Below are 24,166 nucleotides of genomic sequence, written 5' to 3' on the forward strand. Positions count from 1 at the left end.
TTGCACTGAACCTCACATCAGGGTAAAGGCGCAACGCTTCGGGCTTCCCCTGGGTCCCCTGGGTCGTAACCACTCATCCGTCTCTCTCTCAGGCTGGAGTGGATCCGGTGGCCTCGGCGTGAAGGAGCAAGGGATCCAGGACCCCATCAAGGGGGGGGACGTGCGGGACAAGTGGGACCAGTACAAGGGTGTGGGCGTGGCCCTTGACGACCCCTACGAGAACTACCGCAGGAACAAGAGCTACTCCTTCATCGCCCGCATGAAGGCCCGGGAGGAGTGCAAGTAGGCCGGCAGAGCCCCGCTGCTGGGCCCACTGCTGGTGGAGGATGGCAGGAGCAGCCCGCTCCCCTCGGCTCTGCCCGTGGGAGCGACAAGAGGAGGAAGACGGGCGCGGGTCTCGTGACCAGTGCCACGCTGGATGGTGCCGAAGGCCCAGACCCCACCCGCACACCAGCTCTAACGTAGCAGCAGGCATCACGAGGGGTGCCCAGCCCACGCGGCCACAAGCTTATTTCCCCGAACAGTGAAGCAAGAGACACAAGACCCCTGGATAAAAACTCCCACCGTCTGAAGGCACGGCCGTCTCACTCTCCCCTCAGCCTGAGCCTCTGAAACCAGGGGGCGTGTGTGCACGGGCCCTGCGCACGCACGCCAGGCCAGGCGCTGCTACTGCTCACTCGTTAAAAATGGAAAAAAGCAGAACCTTTTTGATTTGCAGAGTTAAATGGGGTTTTCATTTTTATTCCAAGCGGTTTAGTTTTAGAAAAAAGAATACTGATCTAGGCTGATCCCCAGGGACATAATTTGAAACCTATTTCCCCTGAGACATACCAGCCCTTAATTCAGTTACTTAGCTGTTTAAGTTGAGGATTTTTTTTCTTTTTTTTTTTTTTGAACATTAGCCATTTGCTGTTACCTGCAGAAACAAAAAGTTCTGAGGAAACTCACCTGAGGCATCTTCAGGTCACGGAACAATGACGCCCTCGGAGAACTTGCACCCTTGGCGTCTCCACTTGCTTTTTTCACTGAGAGGAACCCCCACACCAGCACTCGTGTGAGACGGCCCATTCTCATCCAGAGTGTGGGGCGCGAGCCCTGGCCCTGCCTCCTGCTCGGCCACTTCTTTCTCGGGTCCCCGCCTACCCCCAAAGGGCGGGAAGGCCAGAGGGGGCCGCCTCTGCCAGGAGCCGCCTGGGATCCGCCCTCCTTGGCATCCCCGGGCAGCTTGGTGCAGTGCCGTTTATTTGTACAGAAACATTTTTGGAAAATTCTTTTCAATAAGATGCAAAATCCTCTCCAACTTTTCAACCTGATAGGATAAACTGTTTGATTTTTGTTCTAGATTTCCTGTAGCTGTGAATTGTTCAAACGTGTCTGATTCAGGATAAAATGTAAACGTGTTGTTAACAATTTCTTGTGGATTTTACTGTTTTGCCTTCAAATAAAGACCTTTTTTTTAAAGACTTTTATCCCTGTGTTTAAATCAGAAGCGTACTCAGGCTGAGGAGGGCGGAGGTGCGTCCTGAGTGCAGACTGTCTGAATCGTGGAGTTGGGTCGGAGCTCTGCCTGGGTGTCTCACGGGGGTCCCCAGCATGGACGAGTGGCCCTGCTCCCTCGTTAGTCGAGGGGGCTCTTCACCCCCACCGTCTCGTGAGCCTGAGAAGCCAGCACCTGCCCCGGTGGAGCCACTCCACGTGGCATCCCCTGGCATGCTGGCATCCCCATCCTGTGCGCGTGGTGACAGGCTCCACTTGGTTCCACTTCACTGGCCTGTGGTGTCCTCTCCCACGACAGGCACACCAACAAGATGGCTACTCAGCTGGAAATGATGAGCACCCCAACCACCGAATGCCCCCTGGGGTCTCGGGGGTGAGTGTCACAGCCGGTGTACGGGACCAGCTCCTCAGGTACTCGAGCCCATCTCTCCTGGCACTCATAGCTCCTTCTTTACCTCCTCCAGGGCCTCCTCCATGGTCAGCAGGGCGGGCCTGTGTTGTCTGATGTACTGTGGGGCAGAGGACACAAGGAAGCCATCACCGCTGCTGCCTCCGTGCACTGAGGTCCTGGGGCCTGGGGATGGCACCTGTCTGTCTCCAGGGGCTAAGAGGAAGAGGGGTTGTGGTAAAGGGGACAGGGGCAGGGCTACCCGGCTGCCCAGAGGATACAGGCTGGGGAGAAGGGCTCGGGTGCCACCCTCAGGGTATGGGCCTGGAGCATAGCAGGCCACCAGCCACTCAGGGGCTGTAGGCAGAGGCAATCAGATCACTTCAGCTTGCATTCAGCTAACAACGTCCAACAGCAGAACAAGTTCAAGGACCCCTCAGGGGTGCCATCAGCCAAGTCCAGAACGTGGGAAAGTGGGACAGCCTGTTTTCTTCCAACCAATAAACTTTAAGGAAACAAGAGGTGGGGAAGGTGGGGTGGCCTGTAAGCAGCGGTTCTCAGAGTGGGTCCCCAGTGGGCCCATGGGAGGAACACCCACTCCCAGGCCCACCCTACCGCCAAGGCAAACCAGGTGGTCAGGCCTTCGGGGGTCTCACTGCTCAGGGCTGAGAACCTCTGCTATATATATAGGTTGCTAAGTCACTTCAGTCGTGTCCGACTCTGTGCGACCCCATAGACAGCAGCCCACCAGGCTCCCCCGTCCCTGGGATTCTCCAGGAAAGAACACTGGAGTGGGTTGCCATTTCCTTCTCCAATGCATGAAAGTGAAAAGTGAAAGTGAAGTCGCTCAGTCATGTCCGACTCTTAGCGACCCCATGGACTGAAGCCTAACAGGTTCCTCTGTCCATGGGATTTTCCAAGCAAGAGTACTAGAGTGGGGTGCCATTGCCTTCTCCGATATATATAGGTTAGGAGTCTAAAAAAATAGTAAGTAAATTTGATGTAGGACTCTGGATACACATGAAGAAAACAGGAATGAAATGTACACCTTTTATGAGATGAGTGAAAATCTGAACACTGGACACCTAGTAATGGTAACTGAGAAAAGTCAGTTTGGTTTTGGTATTACAGTGGTATTGTGATTATTAAAGTCCTTATTCTTAAGAAATACGTACTAAAATATATGTAGCTGAAATGCTAAAAATGAACAATTCATATAGTAGGATGCCATTTCTATAAAGAAACACCTGTCACATCACGTATAACACTACACCTGTTCTATATATTTTATACGTTGTATAGGATACGTGACATGATATTGTATACATGCTCAACAGTTTATATATTACATAGGAGAAATCTAAAGGATATATATCAAGCTGGTAATAATTATCCCTGAAATTATGGAGAACTTTATAAGTAACAGATGTCCAACAGGATTTTTATAAAATAATGTCTTTTTGTCATCGGACAAGAAATGAATTTTGCAGGGGAAAAAGCGAGATGAGTGTGATATCCCCGGAGCGCCAGCCCTTGGGACTGGTGGCCCTCAGGAAGGGTCTGTGGAGGGGCAGGGCCCTCACCCAGGAGAAGGGCACTTTTGCTCTGACGTCACACGGCATCCCTGCCCCAGCCTTGGTCACAGCCAAGGAGAGAAAGGGGCTCCTTTGGCCAGGACCGAAGGGGGCTTGGGCCCCAGCATCCCCAGCGCCCCAGTTTGAGCCCCGGAAGCTCCCTGCCCCCTCCCCTCCATGGAAGTGGGAGCCCCGGAAGCCCCCTGCCCTCTCCCCACCATGGAAGTAGGGGCAGCGCTGTGGTCACCTCTTTGGTTTGAGCCCCAGAAGCCCCCTGCCCTCTCCCCTCCATGGAAGTGGGGGCCCCGGAAGCCCCGTGCCCTCGCCCCACCATGGAAGTGGGAGCCCTGGAAGCCCCCTGCCTTCTCCCCACCATGGAAGTGGGGGCAGCACTGTGGTCACCTCTTTGGTTTGACCCTGGAAGCCCCCTGCCCTCTCCCCCCATGGAAGTGGGGCAGCCCGCGGTCACCTCTTTGGCCTCCTCCAGGGTGTGGTAGTGGAATGAGTCTCCGTCCAGGGAGCGCAGGAGGGACGCGTGCAGGTGCCGGCTGGCCTCGATGAACTGCTGCGTCAGGCTCAGCTGCTGCTTCAGCACATCATTGAGTGCGAACACGGCCGGGCTGTATGCAGTCAGGGCTGCCATCCCGGCTCCCGGTCAGTTGTCGGCCCCCCGGGGCCCCAGCCCCTAGCCCTCGCCGCACCCCCCGGCCAGCCCTGCACCCCCACCCCTCGGCTGTGGCAGGATGCTCTCCGCAGGTACTGCCCCTCCGGAAGCAGCAGCCGCCTCGCCTCGTTATGTGCCTTTCTGCTCAGCGGTAGATGAACTGCGCTCTCTGACTTGTGTGTGGGTCTCACACCATCGGCCCCCAGGCACCACTGGAAGCCTCAACCTCGGTGTCCAACACAAGGGAGGAAGGCCAGCGACGTGGCTCTCCAGACAGTGCAGCCTCATGGTGTGGGTCTAACTCTCCTGAATTGTACACTTCAAAATAAGCAAGAGTGGAAATTTTACACTTCGTATGTTTAAACATGTGGGGCTTCCTGGTGGCTCAGCAGTAAAGATCCACCTGAAATGCAGGAGACGGGTTCTATCCCTGGGTGGGGAAAGTCCCCTGGAGGAGGGCATGGCAACCCACTCCAGTATTCTCGCCAGGAGAATCCCATGGACAGAGGAGCCTGGCGGGCTGCAGTCCATGGGGTTGCAGAGTCAGACACGAGTGAAGCAACCGAGCAGGCATGCATGCATGTTTAAACACGTAATTAAAATAATTTAAAATGCAATTAAGATAAAATTTTTAGGGACTTCCCTAATGGTCCAGTGGTTAGGGCTCTGAGTTTCCACTGCAGAGGGCACAGGTTTGATCCCTGGTGAGGAAACTAAGATCCCACATGCCACATGGCATGGCCAGAAATTTTTTTTAAATATTTATATATAATTTTAACAAAATAAAAGTACAATTAAAAATAACTGCAATGGTTAAAAATGCTCATTACTAAAATAAAAAAGATCATTACTAAGACTATACTCATGGAAAAGTCACTGAGGTCAATATTATGTTTAAAAAAAGGATGAGGGTGTTTTTTTTTTAAACATATAAACATTTTACTTATAACCAATACATTTTAACATCTTCATCTTCTAAAAATGGTAAGAAAATTGAAACGGTAAGAAAAAGAACAGGTTCCAGACGCCCCCCGGCTTCTGTCGTGTGAGCCATCAGTGGCCCCGTGGGGACCTGGCACAGACTGGGTTTCCTACAGTGACCGTCACCTCTTCACTGGCACCTTCCTCTCACCCCAGGCTTGGCGGGGCCTCCCCAAGGCCCCGTGACCCCTCCACACTCAGCAAGAAGGCAAGGGCCGTGTCCACGGGACTGGCCACTCAGCACTGGCTGAGCGCCTGCTGGAGGAAAGCAGCTATGAAATCTGGAGAGACGGTCTCAGAGGGAACACATAAAGACGGCCCTGTCGGGGCGGGAGGCTTGCAGTGTGTCCCTGCCAACCTTCCTGTTTTCTCCAACATGGGTGTCCTATTGCAAGACAGAAAAGGTTCTGGGACACCCAGTCTGTCATCTGGGAGCCCAGAAATTGTGGCAGTTACCTGTGGCTGTGACCGTCCCACCAACAGATTCTCCAAACCCAGCACCTAGGGGTGGCCCTACGCCTCCAAGGGTGGATGTGAAACTGCAGGTAAAATGTGTCTGCTTCACCTAAAGGAACCCACAAGGTGGGCTGGGCTGTTACCTTCTATGGCGTCTGCACTGATGACATGGCTGGCGATGGGTGCCGGGTCCACGTAGGCACCTCCCAGGGCTGGTCCGATGGCCGCCATGCCGGCCGCTGCTCCAGACACACAGGGGGAGAGGTGAGTGGGCAGAGTCCAGAGCAATGAGCTTCTCATCAACAGGTAAGATGCTGAAATAGGCTATGTGAGTCTGTCTTTTTCTCTTTCTGAATGTGATGGCCACTCTCCTTGCTTTTTTTAATCTTTCCGCTTCTTAAAGTTTCCCCAAACCTGCCTCCATCTTTCTGGTAGGTTCTCCTTGTTCAATACACAGGTCAGGTGAGCTGGCTGAAGCAGTGACTGCTTCAAGTCACTCAGCTCAGGGCGGCTGCCCTTCCCTGGATGGGCCCTCCTCTGACAGCCATTTGTGAGCTTCAGAGGCTGCCTTTTTCCTCTCTCCTTTCAATGTCAGGCCTAATCTAGGAAATCAGCACCACTGATGTTTTACGAAAGCATCTCTAAATTGCAAAGAAGGAAACAGACATGTGCTCATTTGCTGCCCAAAGGCTCTGTTGCAAGAAAGGGAGCAGGAAGACATGGGCAGGGACTCAGGTTTCTGAGTCACAGAGCCAGAGTTGAAAATCCTCTTGAACACCTTCCAGTGATTCAGCTGGGCCCATCTGACTGACCTGCCTCCCTGCAAAACAGAGTAGTCACACCCCGTGGACAGGTGCGAGGTCTGGACAGAAGTATCACAAAGCCCCAGATCCAAAGGACCAGATCAAGCAAGAACCACAGGGATTTCCCTGATGGTCCAGTGGTTAAGAATCCACCTTCCAAGGCAGGTTCAATCCTTGGTCCGGGAACTAAGTTCCCATGTGCCATGGGACAACTAAGCCTGAGTGCTATAACTAGAGAAAAACCCACCTGCCTCAATGAAGAGCCCATGCACTGCAACAAAGACCCAATGCAGCCAAGATAAATAAGTAAATTTTAAAAAGCAGGCATCACACCCCAGCGCACAGCCCGGGAACAAGCTCTGTCTGCATTGTGGGTGTTGTCTAGACGACTGGTCCCCAACCTTTCTGGCATCAGGGGCTGGTCTTGCAGAAGACAATTTTTCCACCAACTGGGGTGGGGGTGGTGATGTGGGGGGACAGTTTGGGGATGACTCAAGCGGAGAAGGCAATGGCACCTTTGCCTTCTCCAGTACTTCCAGTACTCTGAACTTCTTTCCAGTACTCTTGCCTGGAAAATCCCATGGACGGAGGAGCCTGTTAGGCTGCAGTCCATGGGGTTGCTAAGAGTCGGACACGACTGAGCGACTTCACTTTCACTTTTCACTTTCATGCATTGGAGAAAGAAATGGCAACCCACTCCAGTGTTCTTGCCTGGAGAATCCCAGGGACAGGGGAGCCTGATGGGCTGCTGTCTGCGGGGTCACACAGAGTCGGACACGACTGAAGTGACTTAGCAGCAGCAGCAGCAGCAGCAAGCGCATTACGTTTGTTATGCTGCCGCTGATCAGACAAGAGGCGGAGCTCAGGTGGTAATGCGAGTGATGGGGAGCAGCTCTAAATACAGAAGATGCTTCACTCACCTGCTCACCTCCTGCTGTACAACCAGGTTCTGAACAGACCACAGACCCATCGTGGTCTGTGGCCTGGAGGTTGGGGACCCCTGGTCTTGACGAAAAAAAGGAGCAGTGCATGTGTGCATGGAAATTTGCTTCAGTCACATCTGACACTTTGCAACCCCATGGACTGTAGCCCGCCAGGCTCCTCTGTCAATGGGATTCTCCACGAGTATACTGGAAGGGGTTGTCATGCCCTCCTCCAGGGGATCTTCCTGACCCAGGAATCAAACCTGCATCTCCTGTGTCTCCTGCATTGCAGGTGGGTTCTTTACCGCTGAGCCACTGGGGAAGCCCCGAAACAAAGAAGGGGAATCACTAAAAGAAAGCGACCTTTCCGTCCACATGGGCCAATGCTGAGAACAAGAGAAATGATGAGCCGTGCCTGCTGCACGCCAGAAGGGAATCCACCAAACACACGCGGCGAGTGCAGACCACCAGCTGGACCGGCGATGCAGCAGCTCTTGGAGCCGCCATGCTCAAGGACCCCAAAGCATCTGAGGATGCGCTGTCCTAGAGGCGGTCCCTGTCACACCTGATGTTTCGGGCGGGGTCGCACTCTGGTGGGGCCTTCCTGGCCACTGCAGGGTGCTGAGCAGCAGCCCGGTCTCCACCCAGAGAGTCAGTCACCCACCCTGGCCGATGTCCCCTGGGGCCAGGATCAGCCCCGCTGACAACCACTGCTTTAGTTTTTGGTTTGAAACCTTTCAGTGTTTTGAAGCTTGGGAGACAGTGGGGAATACCCAGGGAGCTCCCCTTTTCTGTGGAAGAGGAAGCAGGGGCCTGAGGTCCCACCAGCTGGCTGATGACAGCCCAGGCCTCCTGGTCCGGGGCTCCTGCCGATCCCCAGCGCAGGCCTCCCCCTCCCTCCTCCGACCCTCGGGCCACGTCCTTACCCTCAGCCCACTGGTAGGTGAAGGCAGGATCGGGCGTCTGCACAGCCGTTTCCTTCACCACGACTCTTGGGTGTCCACCCCTGGCCCGCTTCTTCCTGGACTTGGGACTTGAGGGAGGGAGGTCTGACTTCAGACTTGCAGAAAATTCAGGCCGACTGGCCAGCGTCCTGTAGGGAGACTCCTCTGAAGGGGCCATTGACTCAGATGCTGTGGGACTGGGAGATTTTTCAAAATCTTCTGAGTAAGTCGAGTTCACCGCGCTGGCCATAGGTTCCGGAGACGTTGGCCCCAGGCAACAAATGCCCTGGGGCCCAGGGGATGAGGCCGACGGCTCACTCAGGCGCTCGGAGATCTCGCTCTCAGAGGGGGGATCCCCTGCCCAGGGCCTTCTGCTGGATGCCTTGCCCCCCTGACCTTCTTTCTAAAATGAAGGATGGCAGAGGCAACTGGAAAGTATTTTCAAATGAGCAACACAATCAAAATACACAATCAAAGTACCACTGCATTAGAAGTGAAGGCACCCCAGGGACCCGGCAGGTGAGGGTCTACACGGTCCTTTCTAGATTTGGGCAGGCCAAGTATTGGGAGCAGAATTCTTGAAACCCTTCGGCACGAAGCTGCTGCACTTAACACTGATGGTGTGAGCGTGTGTTAGCAGCAGGTGGGTGAAATATGTGTGTCATTTTTGTACCATTAAAACCTGTGCTGGGACTTCCCTGGCGTTCCAGTGGTTAAGGATCTGCGCTTCTATTGGAAGGGACACTGTTTCGAACCCTGGTCAGGGAACCCTGGTGGGGGAACCCTGGTGATCCTGCATGGCAATCCTGAATGCTGATGGTGAGGTGGTTACTAATACAGCAAGAGTCACCACAGGGCGCTGGAATAAATATAGGTCAGTGCAGGAATTGCTGTGGAGAGGCTGAAGTCGGACCTGCTCTAATTGTCTGATACGTTAAATAACTCCTCTCTTATCATCTTAAATCAGGGTCGCTGCACATTGACACGTTGACATTCAAGACACAAATATTCCCTGCAGTGGGGGCCACCCTGTGCACTCTGGGACACTGAGCGCCATCTGGGCCACTGCCTACTCGATGCCAGGAGCACCCTGCACCACAGTTGCTGCTGCTGCTGCTAAGTCGCTTCAGTCGTGTCCGACTCTGTGCGACCCCATAGACGGCAGCCCACCAGGCCCCGCTGTCCCTGGGATTCTGCAGGCAAGAACACTGGAGTGGGTTGCCATTTCCTCCTCCAATGCATGAAAGTGAAAAGTGAAAGTGAAGTTGCTCAGTCGCGTCCGACTCCCAGTGACCCCATGGACTGCAGCCCACCAGGCTCCTCCGTCCATGGGATTTTCCAGGCAAGAGTACTGGAGTAGGGTGCCATTGCCTTCTCCAGCACCACAGTTATGACCACAATATTGCCAGACATTGCCAAGTGCTCCCAGGTGAGAATCGCTGACCTAAATGAAGCACCACGGCTGCAAACCGTTCTGCATAAAGATCTAAAGTGAAAAATCAGTTCAGGGACTCCCCTGATGGTCCAGTGACTAAGACTCCAAGCTCCCGATTCAGGGGGCCCGGGTTCAATCCCTGGTCCGCAAACTAAGATCCCACATGCTGCAATTTAGTGTTCACATGCTGCAACCGAAGATTCCCACAATGAAGACAGAACATCCCGCAGGCCGCAACTGAGACCCGGCGCAGCCAGAGTAATTAAATAAATCTTTTTTTAAAAAAAGAAACAAAAAATCGGTTCACTGTACTTACTTCCCATTCCAAGTCTGATTTCTCACTGACAACTGGAGCCAGGTCATCCAGGGATAAAATGTTTATTCTAAAATCTGTAATTAAAAATGTAACATGGCAATATTTACTCATTTACTCCACAGGTATTGACCATCCTGTTGAAGGAACTGGGCTAAGAGCTAGGGATGGGAAGATGCAAAAGTGCCCTCAGAAAGCTAGTCCGGGCATCTGAGCACTTTTTCTTTAAAGGGCGAGGTAGTAAGTATTAATAGTCTGGCTTTTTCAGGCTAGTCTGTCTCTCTCACCATTGGTCAACTCTGCCCTTGTGATGACGGGAAAGCCACCAAGGACTGTGTATAAACAAATGAGCGTGGCTGTGTCCCAGTACAACTTTACTTATAAAAACAGGCAATGGGAAGGGCTTCCCTGGTGGTCCAGTGGTTAAGAATCCACCTTGCAATGCAGGGGATGCAGGTTCGATCCCTGGTCAGGGAACTGAGATCCACATGGTGTGGGGCAACTAAGCCCAGGCACTGCAACTACTGAGCCCCTGCCCTGCAGCGAAGATCCCGCACGTGGCCGCTAAAAGCTGAGGCAGTCAAATAAATACATATTTAAAAACAGACAACGGGAGGATTCCCTGACGGTCCAGTTGTTAGGACTCCATGCTCTTACTGCCAAGGACCCAGGTTCAATCCCTGGTCAGGGAACTCAGATCCAAAACATAGTGGTGGGGGTGGTTTAGCTGCTCAGTTGTGTCTGACTCTTTTAACCCCCAAGGACTATAGCCCATCAGGCTCCTCTATCCATGGGATTCTCCAGGCAAGAATACTGGAATGGGTTGCCATTTCCTTTTTCAGGAAGATCTGAAAAATAGAGAAGCAAGGAAAAAAAGAAAAACAGGCCAGAAGCTTCCCAGCCCCTGGCCTCCACAGAGCAGCTCACAATGCAAAGAGGGAAGCGCAGTGGTAAGCGTGCTTGAGGTAGGAGGGGCGGGCCCTCCACTGGGAGAGGGCACCTCATCCTAGGTTCTCATTTAAAGCAAGTTAAGGGCACAGGGGGTCTTTCCCGGGGGCTCAGACGGTAAGGAATCTGTCAGCAATGCAGGAGACCCAGGTTCAATCCCTGGGTCAGGAAGATCCCCTGGAGGAGGGCATGGCAACCCACTCTGGTATTCTTGCCTAGAGAATTCCATGGACAGAGGAGCCCGGTGGGCTACAGTCAATGGGGTTGCAAAGGATTGGACACGAGTGAGTGATTAACACTTTCGTTTCTAGCTCAGGTTAACTTCCACTTTGTGGTGCCAGCTAGCCAGCTGCCAATGCCTGAATGCCATGAGTGCAGGTTACTAGAAGAGGAAGGCTCCACGTAGTTCCAGTGCCCCAGCAGGTTTTGCCCCATCAACATGTGGGCCTGCTCTTCCCCGGGAGGAGGAAGGCTGACGGGCAGCCAGGGTGAGGAGCAACTCCACCACATGGCTCACTTCATGACTGAAGCACAGAGGTTGGGTGTGTGTGATGCTAGGGGGACGGGGGAGTCCACCCTGTGGGACCTCAAAGCCCCAGCAGGTGCATGCAACCCCAGCTGAGCTGGGTGGACACTTGGTGGGGCCTCCAAGGTGTCTTAGGGGCTTCCACGGGGGGCGCCGAGCAGCCTGGCTGGCTGGAGGGATGAGCCTCCCAGAGGAGGCAGGATGCGCCCGCAATTCCAGGAACAGACAGGGGGCAGTCAGCGGGGGCAGCTGGAGCATCGCCCACCACGTGGGAGGCACAGAGCTGGGGGTGAATGGGAGATGGAAGACCAAGCGGCTCACTCCTCCTGGAAAGGCTGCTGCTGCTAAGTCGCTTCAGTTGTGTCCGACTTTGTGCAACCCCAGAGACAGCAGCCCACCAGGCTCCTCCGTCCCTGGGATTCTCCAGGCAAGAACACTGGAGTGGGTTGCCATTTCCTTCTCCAATGCATGAAAGTGAAAATCAAAGTGAAGTCGCTCAGTACTGTCCGACTCTTAGTGACCCCATGGACTGCAGGCCACAGGCTCCTCCGTCCATGGGATTTTCCAGGAAACAGTACTGGAGTGGGGTGCCATTGCCTTCTCCTGGAAAGGCTAGCTGAGTGCAATCCCAAACGCCAGGCTGCCCAGCAATGTTAGACGGAAATGAAAACCTAGCTCAGCACTTCAGTGCTAAGGGCTCACCCACCCCGCCTCTGAACTCCTCCGACACTGCCAGTTGCCAGCATGCCTGTGGCACACAGGTCCTGAGATACGTTCACGGACAAGCCTCTGAACTAAGCCATCACGGTTGGCTTGGGCCAAGGCACAGCAGGAGACCGTGGACTAGTAATATTGTCATGTCAGCCAACCCTGCCTCTCACAGGCTCACCGTGCAGGAGCCCTCCACGTGCACTAGCTCACTGTCATAGCTCTGCCCCACGCTACAGATGAGGAAACCGAGACACAGAGCCTGAGGCCGTGTGGCCAGAAGGCGGCAGGGCAAGCGTGTCCACCCCAGGTAGTGTGCTTGTTAGTCGCTCAGTCTTATCCGACTCTTGGCGACCCCGTGGACTGTAGCCCGCCTGGCTCCTCTGTCCATGGAGTTCTGGCAAGAATACTACAGCGGGTTGCCATCCCTTCTCCAGGGGCTCTTCCCAACCCAGGGATCAAACCTGGGTCTCCCGCATCACAGGCAGGTTCTTTACTGTCTGAGCCACCAGGAAGCCCCCACCCCAGATGGGCTGGACCCCCCAAACTCAAACTTGTCTTCGCCACTCCTTGCTGCCCTCCTCTCTTGAAGCTGCATCTGGAGGGGAAGGTGGGGTCTGGACACAGAGGGGACCCCTCCTGGCCAGCAGCAGGGGGCTGAGGCGCAGCCTGGAGGGGCAGTCAGGGAGGGCCAGAACCCAGGTCTGGCGTTCCTGTCGGCTGTCACGTCAGCCAACCCTGACCCTCACAGGCTTCCCGTGCAGGTACGCCCACCTTCTCATCAACGCCCACCAGGCTGGCTAGGACACCCATCACCATTTCCTCGGGCCTGAAGATCCGAGCCAACAGCAGTGAGGTGCCACGTGGCATGTGTGGTGACCCCCGAGGGGACTCCAAGGGGGCTTTCTCGCACCCTCAAGCCCATCCCCCTGCACAGGGAGGGGACTTTGGTCGGCTGTGCTTCCCCTCCCTGCCCCTACATCATGGTGCCTTAGCATCTTGGATTTTTTTTCGGGGGTAGGGTCACACCACGCAGCCTGTGGGATCTTAGTTCCCTGACCAGGGACTGAACCTGTGACCCTGAAGTGAAAGTGCAGAGTCTTAACCACTGGACCACCAGGGAAGTCCGCATCTTGAATATTTTGAGCTGCAGGAATCTGAGACACAGAAGGGGCTGCAAGGACTCCCTGACCTCCTCCGAAGCAGGCTGTCCCTCAGGTAAGACTCACCTTCCCTTTACCTGGGGGAGAGGAGCATCCTTATGCCCAGGATGGGGGGAACTGAGCCACCCCTCACCAGCAGGTTTTGCTCTGTCTCCCCTCATCTACTCCTATCCTTTTTCTATCACATTCTCCCAGGACTCTCCACTGCTCATCACACCTAGCAGGAGGCATCACCATTACTTTTCATTTTCATTTCCTTATGAAGGCTCCTGGGTCACATAAAACTTATATGAAATCTTTATTGAATCTCAGAATGCTTTTCTCCTGTTAACCTGTCTTTGGTTACAGAGATCCAGCTGAGAAGTTAAAAGGACACAAGGAAAAAAACTATTTTTCCTTCCTGACCACTGATTCACTGGCTAAAGATCATCCTAGCACCTGGGAACTAGGGCCGGGGCAGGGCAGGTTTGCCTGTTTCTCATTGTGGTCCTGACTGACACCACCACGCCTGGCACCTGCTGGCAAACAGCAGGTACTCAACCCAGTTATTTAACTGGGTTTTGATGGCAAGGCAACTGCAGAGGGGAGAAATCCATGTTTTCTTTTTCTGTTCTTTTCTTAAATACATACAATATTAAAACTCATGCTGGGGACTTCCCTGGTGGTCCAGTGGTTAAGAATCCGCCTTCCCGGCTATACCCCAATACAAAATAAAAATTTTCTCTTTTTTAAAAAGAAAAGATCTGGGGAGTTCAATAAAGAGAAGAAAAAAAAAATGAATCCACCCTGGCTTCCAGGGCAGGGGATGCAGGTTCGATCCCTGGTCAAGGAACTAAGACCCTGGCCACTGCAGCACAGCCAAAAATAAAAAATAAATAAGTACATAAAAAATCATGTTGAATGATGGTGAAATAATAAAAATGTCTGTGACTGCTTAGAGGTTGGTTTTGTTTTCTGCAATTAAAAAGGAAAGGAAATACACTTCTCTTTTACAACAAGGAAAACTTTCTCTCATATGAGGCTCGAGAAGGGTTTGCCTTTGCTCTGTCACTGGGCAGGGTCACTAGATGAAGACTTTAAAGACAGAACAGGGACTTACCTGGCGGTCCAGTGGTTAAGACTGCATTTCAGACACAGAGATGCAGGGGGTCAGGGAACTAAGAGCCCACAGGCCCCGAGGGGAAAAAGAAATCTGACTTGGCCCCTCAACTAGGAAAGAGGGTGTGGAAGAGCCGAGGGTGCCTTGCACCCCTCATGATAATACCCTGTGACCACCATGCTGGGGACCCTAAAGGCAGTCTCGCCCTCCCTGCCCAGGGTGACAACTCTGCACAGGGATGAAGGCTACCGTTCAGACTGTCATCAGTGGCTTCTGAGGGAGGCTCCTCCTGAGGCCCAGGCTCGCTCCTTCTCAGGGAGGATGAGAGCTCGTCGGCCCCCGAGGTCGAAGGCGCTGAGTTCAAAAAGGCACCAGGGATGGAATGCGACACGATGCGGGAGGCAGGCGTCTGTGGGGAGGGAGCTCTCAAGCCGGCACCGGGAAGGGACCCGTCTGCTGACCGTGAGGTTGACGGCCATGAAGTGGCGAATGGCTTTGAGCTGGGAAGATCTTTACTGGGCCGTGAAAGGGCTCTTGGTGGAGTTGGGATTTGACCCTACGTGGGCAGAAACAAAAGAAGGGAAATTAACCAAACATGCTAAGTAAGTCCTGATCAAGCGACATTGGGGTTGGTGGACAGTGTGAGGCCTCATGATGACCGTTACCGTTCTCAGCCCTTTTCTCTCTTCTCCCCTCATAAATAAATAAGAAATACTCAGAAATATTGCTTGGCTTTCAAATCGTGTCTGACTCTTTGCAAGCCCAGGGACTGTAGCCTGCTGGCCTCCTCAGTCCATGGGATTTCCCAGGCAAGAATGCTGGAGTGGGTTGCGATTTCCTTCTCCAGGGGATCTTCCTGACACAGGGATTGAACCCACGATGCCTGCATGGCTGGAGAAAGAAATGGCGACCCACTCCAGTATTCTTGCCTGGGAAATCCCATGGACAGAGTGGCCTGGTGGGCTACAGTCCAGAAGGGTTGCAAAGAGTCAGACAAAGTTAGTCACAAGAGTGACTATTGGCCAAAGCACCTCTACCGTAATCTCCCTTAATAACAAGTGTTGGTGAAGATGTGGAGAAATTGGGACCCTCATGCAAAGCAGTGCAGCCACTGTGGGAATCAGTTTGTCTGTTCCTCAATTAGTTACACACAGGCTTACTATAAGACACAACAGTTTTGCTCCTAGGAAAAACCCAAAGAATTGAAAACAGGGACTCAAACAGATACTTGTAACACTATTCATAATTGCCAAAAGGTGGAAACATCCCAGACGTCCATCAGTGGATGAGTGGATAGACACAATGTGGTCCATCCACGCAGTGGAATATTCCTCAGCCATAAAAAGGAATGGAGCATTGATGCATGCTACACTGTGAGTGAACCCCGAAAGCATCATGCTAAGGGAAAGAGACTGGACACAAAAGGTCACAGGTTGTATGATTCCACTGGAGAAATGTCCAGAACAGGCAAACCCACAGAGACAGAAAGCAGATTAGTGATTATTAGGGTTTGGAGGACAGAGAAACAGGGAGTGATTATTTGGTGCACGTGTCCGTGCTAAACCATTTCAGTCACGTCAACTCTTTGTGATCCTATGGACTGTAGCCTACGAGGCTCCTCTGTCCACAACATTCTCCAGGCAAGAATACTGGAGTGGGTTGCCATGCCCTCCTCCAGCAGATTTTCCCAACCCAGGGATCAAACCTGCATCTCTTGTGACTCCTGCATTGCAGGCAGATTCTCTACCACTGAGCCAAGAAGGAAGACTGATAGTAATCAGTAACGGTTTACTTTTGGGAGGATGGAAATGTTTTGGAATGAGACAGATGGCAGTTATACAACACTGTGAATGTACTAAATGCCACTGAATTGTTCATTTTTAATAGGTTAATTAGGAATTTTAGGTTATAGGAATTTCACCTCAATTAAAAAAAAAAAATGGAAACGGAGCCTTCCCAAGTTAGTGATTCCCATATGGTCCAACCAGCGAGCGGGCATGGGTCACTAACGGCAGTGCTCACGGCCGGGGCTGCCTCAGTCATGCAAAGTGCCGTCCTGCGGGGTACACAGTCCCCAGCACCGCATGGTGCAAACACCTGCCGTGTCCAAACCCGATCCCTTACAGAGCAGGCCAGGAGTGCGGCCCCGTGATGGGCTGAAACCCAGCCCTTCCTCATCCAACACTCTCTCAAGGAGCTCACAGGTGATGGCACTCCTCAAGACTCTAGTGCTATGACATAAAGGTACAAATGCAAAGTATTAATACAAACAACTACAAAATAAATAAGTGCAAAATGCAGGATGTCCCTGGTGGTCCAGTGGTTAAGAATCCACCTTGCAATGCAGGGCATGGATGCAGGTTCGATCCCTGGTTGGGGAATTAAGATCCCACGTGCCACAGAGCAACTTGTGTCGCCACCTACTGAGCCCAGGAGCTCCAGAGCCGTGTGCTGGCACTAGAGAGTCCCTGCGCCACAGGGAAGATCCCACGGGCCACAACTGAGACCCGGTGCAGCCAGATAAACAAATAAAAAACAAAAATGGATAAATACATGCAAACCTTACCGAGACCAGTTTTGTTTGTTCTTTCTCAGTGGCTTTGGTGAAACCCTGATTGGTGGTTGTTTCTTTTTCCCCAGAAGATTCTGTCAAGCTCCCCAGCAACTTTTTCATTTCCTCTTCATCACTGTCTGGCGAATCCAGTGTTCTAGGAGGTTGTTTCTCTCTGGGTCTTTGAGCATCCCTCTCCTTCCCAACCTGGGCTTCCATGGGTATCTTTTCCACCTGTGCTTCTCTCTTCTTTAGAAACCTACTGACCTTCCCACTCGGCATGTCTGTCTCAGGGACAGGAATTTCAAGGGCCTGTTCCTGGGAGAGTTGTCCTGTGTTCTGTGAAGAAAGGTCAGCCGTCCTCCTAGGGGGAGTTTCTTCAGCTCTGCTAGGGAGCCAGTCCTCGGATTCTGCGTCCGATGGATCCACCCGCACCTTCCGGTTCCTGATCTTGGTCTCTATCTGTGCCAGCTTCACGAGCGCCGCGTTGGCCCTGACCTTGGAGGCAGTGGTTGACGGTCTACTTGAAGAGTGCCAGTGCTCGCTCCCCAGGACAGCGTTCTCTTTTGGCAGGAAGTGTTTTCCACCCAGAGTCTGGTTTCTTTTTAAAAATCTGCTGGGACCGGGTGCTATTTTGGTAAGATGTCTACTGATATCAGAGTTCCACATGTCCCCCAACTTTGAATCTTCTAAGGAAATATCACTGAGGTCGCCAAAGATGTCACGCACAGGACGGCTGGGTTTTCTTATTGAAGCCATTCTAGGGAGTAAAGACAGAAAACTTAAGAATCAGAACATCTGATGTTCATACTACCAGTTCAAATCTCTCAACAGCTCCCACCACTTGGGAGAGACCACATTCCCTTTTGCCCTCTGGCCAGATCCGCCCCACCAAGCCCGATGACCACCATGAAAATAAGACACCTGGGACTTCCCTGGTGGTACAGTGGGTAAGAATCCGCTTGCCGATGCAGGGGACACAGGTTCGATCCCTGATCCAGGAAGATTCCAGAAGCCACAGAGTAACTAAGCCCGAGCACCACAGTTTCTGAAGCCTCCGTGCCCTAGCGTGCGTGCTCCCCAACAAGAGAAGCCACCCCGATGAGAAGCCCATGAACCGCAACAAAGAGTAGCCCCTGCTTGCGCAACTAGAGAGCACCCTGGAGCAGCAACTAAGGCCCAGGGCAGCCAAAAAATAAATTAAAAATATATAAATAAGATACTTGGTATGTTACCACTGAATTACCTGGCAATTACACTGAATTGCCAGGTATTAAGTGACACATGTTACATAATAAAGACAAAAGTCAGCGATTCTCAGGCCCCAGCAGGAGCCCCAGTACTTCATTCAGAGCTGCCGTATCTCATTTAACCCTCACTTGACCCTGTGAGTTGGTTATTGTCATCCCTCTCTCATAGAAGGAGAGGAAAGAAATGAAGGCCGCAGCAGGTTAGATCCTGATCAGTGAGTTGCTATTGTTGCTCAGTTGCTAAGTCGTGTCTGATTCTTTGAGACCCCATGGACTGCAGCACGCCAGGCTTCGCTGTTCTTCACTGTTTCCCAGAGTTTGCACAAACTCATGTCCATTGAATCAACGATGCCATCCAACCATCTCATCCTCTGTCACCCCTTCTCCTGCCCTCAACCTTTCCCAGCATCAGGGTCTTTTCCAGTGAGTCAGCTCTTCGCATCAGGTGGCCAAAGTATTACAGTTTCACCATCAGTTCTTCCAATGAATACTCAGGGTTGACTTCCTTTAGAATTGACTGATTTGATCTCCTTTCAGTCCAAGGGACTCTCAAGAGTCTTCTCTAGCACCACAGTTCAAAAGCATCACCTCTTTGGCACTCAGCCTTCTTTATGGTCCAACTCTCACATCTGTATGTGACTGCTGGAAAAACCATAGCTTTGTCTGTATGGCCAGTGAGTAGCAGAGCCAAATTCAGAGCTTAGGCCGATTCCAAAGATCTCGCTCACCCCCGGAGTTCTTCACAGTCTCTACAGATGCCCCACTTCAACTCCAAGTCAGTCCTACTCCCCAGTCGCACCCCAAGTCCAGTCTCCTCCTTTATCCAAGTGTCCTCAGTTCTCTCAAAAAAAAAAGAGCTGTTGAGCTCTCGGCTTTTGGCTCAGAGGAGGCCAAAGTGCAACTTTCTTCAGTAGTCCCGAATCTGGGTTCATCTGACACCAGCCGCCTCCAGCATGCCACCTAAGCTTGACCCCAACGAGATTAAAGTCGTGTACCTGAGGTGCACTGGTGGGGAGGTCGGTGCCATGTCTGTCCTGGCCCCCAAGATTGGCCCCCTGGGTCTGTCTCCAAAAAAGGTCGGTGATGACATCGCCAAGGCAACTGGTGGCTGGAAGGGTCTGAGGATTACAGTGAAACTGACCATTCAGAATAGACAAGCCCAGATTGAGGTGGTACCTTCTGCTTCTACCCTGATCATCAAAGCCCTCAAGGAACCACCAAGAGACAGAAAGAAGCAGAAAAACATTAAGCACAGTGGAAACATCACTTTTGATGAGATCGTCAACATTGCCTGGCAGATGCAGCATCGGTCTCTAGCTAGGGAACTTTCTGGAACCATTAAAGAGATCCTGGGGACCGCCCAGTCTGTGGGCTGCAATGTTGATGGCCGCCACCCTTATGACATCATAGATGGTATTAACAGTGGTGCAGTGGAGTGCCCAGCCAGTTAAGAACGGCAAAGGGAAAAGAAAAATAAAGGATTATTTGACAATCCCCCCCCAAAAAAAGAGCTGTTGAGAGCCTGCCCTGGTAGTCCAGTGGTTAAGACTCCACATTCCCAATGCAGGAAGCCCAGGTTCAACCGCTGGTCAAGGAACTAAGATCCTGCATGCCACACAGTGAAGCTAAATAAATAAAAATAGTTTTTAAAACTGGCTGTACTATTTTTTAAAAAAAGCTGTTTTTGAAACTCAATCTATATGTTTAATGAGCTCCCCAGAAATCTTATTTTACTTAGTGTAAGAACCTCTGCCCCGGGAGCAGGATTGGGGCCTTTGGACAGACACAGGCTGCCCTCTCCTCCCATCCTGCACAAAATGCCAGCCATGTGTTGTGCGTGTGTGCTAGCGTACATTTTTCTGGGGAGAAGGGCCTGAGTTTTCATCGTATTCTCAGAGTTCTCATGTACCCCAAAAGAATAGGAACAATCCACTGCAAGACTTACCAAGGTTTCAAAAGATTTTAAAGACTTGGGAAAAGTATGGCATGGGTGGGTGTCTGCTGCAGGCCCTTTAGTGAACTTGGCAATGGCAATGAAATGCACAGAACCATGACCCCACAATTCCACATCTGGGAATTTACCTACAATTACATTCTCAAAGGCACATAGAGATGTCCAAGGAATGTCTTGGTAGCATTATTTGTACTAATCAGAAACAGAGGCCCAGTGAGGTCCAGACAACCACAGGCACACAGTGGAATATTAGGCAGCCATTAAAGGAAGGGGGAAATCTGTGTGCGTAACATCTCCAGCATAATGGTCTGTGAGGCAGGAAAGACGAGATGTAGAACCATGCCTCAGCTCCATACTGTTTGAATGGTGGGACTTGCCTGGTGGTCCAGGGGTTAAGACTTTGCGCTTCCAATGCAGAGGGCACAGGTTCAATGTCTGATCAGAGAATTAAAATCCCACATCCTGAACAGTGCAGCCAAAAAAAAAAAAAAAATACTGTTGAATGTTCTACCAAGACTATATATGTTACTTTTATTAAAAAACAAAAAAGTACTGTGAGACCCAAAAAAGCCTTTTCCCCCTCTCTATCCACTTGGAAAACTACTTTATTAGGATTACCAGAATAAACAGAGGACAGTTATTTGAATTTTAGACAAACAGCAAATAATTTTTAAGAATTAAGTATGACACAAATATTTTTATGGTAAAAGCTAATGTTCTGAACATTTTATACTAAAAAGCATTATGTTCCAAATATCTTCATATTCAAAAATTATTTATCTGAAATTGAAATTCAACTGGGTGTCCAGTATTCTGATTTAACTTGGCAACTCTACATCTTAGACACCTTTTAAAGCTGAGTTCAAATATTTTGTGCTGCTGCTGCTGCTACCGCTAAGTCGCTTCAGTCGTGTCCGACTCTGTGCGACCCCAGAGACAGCAGCCCACCAGGCTCCCCCGTCCCTGGGATTCTCCAGGCAAGAACACTGGAGTGGGGTGCCACTTTCTTCTCCAATGTATGAAAGTGAAAAGTGAAAGTGAAGTCGCTCAGTCGTGTCCAACTCTTAGCGACCCCATGGACTGCAGCCTACCAGGCTCCTCCGTCCATGGAATTTTCCAGGCAAGAGTACTGGAGTGGGTTGCAAATTTTGTGGTAGGCAAAGCATTTAACCCAATCCCTAAGATTCTGGAGAAGAATGAATTATTTTTATTATTTTATTGTCTGTTTCTCTGACTAGTGTGCTTGCTTTCTTATCCCCATTTTAACAATTCATACACTAAGAGTGCCCAGCATAGGCCTGACCACAGGGGTCAGTGAATGGGAAACCACGCAGAATTCCTAGAGGGAGCGACCCTGGTCAGATTACTTAACCATTCTGTGCCTCAGTTTGGTCATCTGTAAAAAGGGAATAACATAGGAACATAGGAATTCCTCATAAGAACATAGGAATCCTATGTTCAGTACGGCACACAATAAAATTTAGATAGCTGTCATGATGGTATTGGGGGCCTTCCCAAATGGCTCAGTGGTAAAGAATCTGCCATCCACTGCAGGAGATGCGGGTTCAACCCCTGGGTGGGGAAGATCCCTTGGAGAAGGAAATGGCAACCCACTCCAGTATTCTTGCCTGGGAAATCCTACGGACAGAGGAGGCCGACAGGCTACAGTCCATGGGGTCGCAAAAGAGTCAGGTATGACTTAGCAACTAAACAAAATGATAACAATGACAGTATTTGGACTACCTGCATAATGGGCTAACTTTTAGCTGCAAGGACATGGGGAAGGGGAAGTAGAAAGCACTGAACAACAACAGCTATCTCTGTGAATATTTTTGTAGTTAAGGCTCCAGGCCATTCCGTGCTGGTCAGAGGGCAAGTCTGACCACCAGGCCAGGTTTTCTGGCATCTAGTTCTTCTGAAAGGTTTAAAATAAATTTAAAAATTAATTTAAAAATTTTTTTTATTAAAAAAAAAAAAGGAGGGGGGAATTTCTCTGGTGGCCTAGTAGTTAGGATTCCAGGGGGTGGGATTCAGTCCCTGATCTGGGAAGTGATATCCTGCAAGCCCCACAGATCAGGCAAAAAAAAAGAATTAAAAAAAAATAATAATGTTTAAAAGGGTAAATTTCATGTTATATATACTTTACCACAACTAAAATAGATATGTATTTTTAAATTTTTTATTGAAGTATAGTTGATTTACAATATTGTGTTAGCTTCAGAAACATGTATTTTTTGTAAAAATACATTATAAACTCACAATTAAAAATAAACCAATAGGCAAAATACATGAACTGATATTTCACACAAAAAAATATACAAATGGCCAATAAGCATGTAATAAGATGCTCAACATTATCTATGAGGGGAATTCAAATCAAAGCCACTATGAGATCCCACTTCACACCCACTGCTGCTGCTAAGTCACTTCAGTCGTGTCCGACTCTGTGTGACCCCACAGACGGCAGCCCACCAGGCTCCCCTGTCCCTGGGATTCTCCAGGCAAGAACACTGGAGTGGGTTGCCATTTCCTTCTCCAATGCATGAAAGTGAAAAGTGAAAGTGAAGTCGCTCAGTCGTGTCTGACTCTTAGTGACCCCATGGATTCCTCTATCCATGGGATTTTCCAGGCAAGGGTACTGGAGTGGGGTGCCATTGCCTTCACACCCACTAGAGTGACTGTAATCAAAAGTACAGAAAGGAACACGTGGTTGGTGAAGATGTGAAGATATTATATAGAACCATCATACCCCTTGGAGGAGACTGTAAAACGATGCATCTGCCAACCTGGAAAACAGTCTGGTAGGTCCTCAAAAAGTTAAACGTAGTTCCCATAGGACCCAGCAATTTCAATCCCCTGCAGCCCAAGATAACTGAAATGGATGCAAATGTTCGTAACAGTTCTTATTCATAATACACAAAAAGTGGCAACAACCCAAATAGCCATTAACTAGTGAACGGAGAAGGCAATGGCACCCCACTCCAGTACTTTTGCCTAGAAAATCCCATGGACGGAGGAGCCTCGTAGGCTTCAGTTCATGGGGTCGCTAGAGTCGGACACGACTGAGCGACTTCACTTTCACTTTCCACTTTCATGCATTGGAGAAGGAAATGGCAACTCACTCCAGTGTTCTTGCCTGGAGAATCCCAGGGACAGGGGAGCCTGGTGGGCTGCCGTCTATGGGGTCGCACAGATTCGGACACGACTGAAGCGACGCAGAAAGCAGCAGCAGTGAATGGATGAGAACTATTCAGTAATAAAAAAGAACAAATAATGATACACACAACACGCACACGTGTCAAACACACCACACTAAGTGAAAATACCAGATGATGCAAAAAACCACACACCCTGCTATTCCAGTTACAAGGACTGTCCAGAAAAGCCAAGTCCACAAACTCACAAAGCCCATGGGTGGTTGCCTGGGACTGCGGGTGGTAGCGGGGATGGAGAGATACATTTCGGGTGACCCACAGGTTCGAAAGCTGGATGGTGGTGATGTTTGTACCATTTGGTAAATTTTTAGTAAAATAACGGGAATTGTAAGCTTAAAAGGGTGAATTGTACCGTATGTAGATGAGTTATCAATAAAGCTGTTAAAAGATAAACCAATTTTTGAAAATAGGGGCGCCCTTCAGACCAGCGGGTTGTTCCCCCAAGGCCTGGAGCGACCCACATCGGACCATCTCTCCTGTGCGCCTCAGACGGGGAAACTGAGGCTTCAGGCCCCTGAACCGCCCTCCCGCTGCCCGACCTACTCAGCTCCGGAGCGCGCCCCTTTCCCCTCAATTCCTCTCCCGAGTCCAGGCAGCAAGCCCGGCCACCGCCCAGCCAACCCGGCCAACCTCCTCCCGCGAAGTCCTTCCGCGGAGGCTGCCGCCGCTCACGGTGGAACACTCGTGCCAGAGGGGACCGTTGCCCTCGGCAATAGCGCCCTGGCGAAAGAGACTACATCTCCCGGGTCACCCCGCGCCCTGAGGACCAATAGC

The 24,166-nt window shown here is 51.1% G+C and overlaps 3 protein-coding genes across 5 annotated transcripts in view; 2 read left to right on the top strand and 1 right to left on the bottom strand.

The window, feature by feature from the left end:
• Nucleotides 1-1,463, top strand: part of CHERP (calcium homeostasis endoplasmic reticulum protein) — a 19,312-nt gene extending 17,849 nt beyond the window's left edge. For both annotated transcript variants that reach the window (XM_070792591.1, XM_070792592.1), the window contains exon 17: nt 93-1,463. In XM_070792591.1, coding sequence (XP_070648692.1) covers nt 93-286 — 194 coding nt within the window. In that variant the 3' untranslated portion in view covers nt 287-1,463. The remainder of the gene's footprint in view (nt 1-92) is intronic.
• Nucleotides 858-24,166, bottom strand: C7H19orf44 (chromosome 7 C19orf44 homolog). 2 transcript variants are annotated; one of them, XM_070792593.1, is made up of 9 exons: nt 24,023-24,166; nt 20,555-20,639; nt 16,989-17,733; nt 14,672-14,978; nt 9,982-10,055; nt 8,213-8,633; nt 5,704-5,799; nt 3,929-4,095; nt 858-2,006 (listed from the first exon to the last, which is right to left on the bottom strand). In XM_070792593.1, exons 3-9 carry the CDS (start codon nt 17,730-17,732, stop codon nt 1,935-1,937), a joined length of 1,881 nt encoding a protein of 626 aa, XP_070648694.1. In that variant the 5' UTR covers nt 17,733; nt 20,555-20,639; nt 24,023-24,166; the 3' UTR covers nt 858-1,934. The 2 variants fall into 2 exon arrangements, with proteins under 2 accessions (XP_070648694.1, XP_070648695.1); XM_070792594.1 differs by lacking the exon at nt 20,555-20,639.
• LOC109560833 (large ribosomal subunit protein uL11-like) lies at nt 19,177-19,674 on the top strand. The gene has a single exon (XM_070792597.1). The coding sequence runs from the start codon at nt 19,177-19,179 to the stop codon at nt 19,672-19,674; it is 498 nt and encodes a 165-aa protein (XP_070648698.1).

The sequence above is a fragment of the Bos indicus genome, chromosome 7 (genome assembly GCF_029378745.1).
Source record: "Bos indicus isolate NIAB-ARS_2022 breed Sahiwal x Tharparkar chromosome 7, NIAB-ARS_B.indTharparkar_mat_pri_1.0, whole genome shotgun sequence".
Taxonomy (NCBI): Eukaryota; Metazoa; Chordata; class Mammalia; order Artiodactyla; family Bovidae; genus Bos; species Bos indicus.

Excerpts from the sequence above, each read along its gene's own strand:
- C7H19orf44 (XM_070792594.1), bottom strand. The coding sequence starts at position 17,732 with ATGGCTTCAATAAGAAAACCCAGCCGTCCTGTGCGTGACATCTTTGGC. Across the intron at positions 8,634-9,981 it reads AATCAGACTTGGAATGGGAA|AAAGAAGGTCAGGGGGGCAA; the intron begins GTAAGTACAGTG and ends CCTTCATTTTAG. Across the intron at positions 5,800-8,212 it reads CACCTACCAGTGGGCTGAGG|CGGCCGGCATGGCGGCCATC; the intron begins GTAAGGACGTGG and ends TGTCTGGAGCAG.
- LOC109560833 (XM_070792597.1), top strand. The coding sequence starts at position 19,177 with ATGCCACCTAAGCTTGACCCCAACGAGATTAAAGTCGTGTACCTGAGG.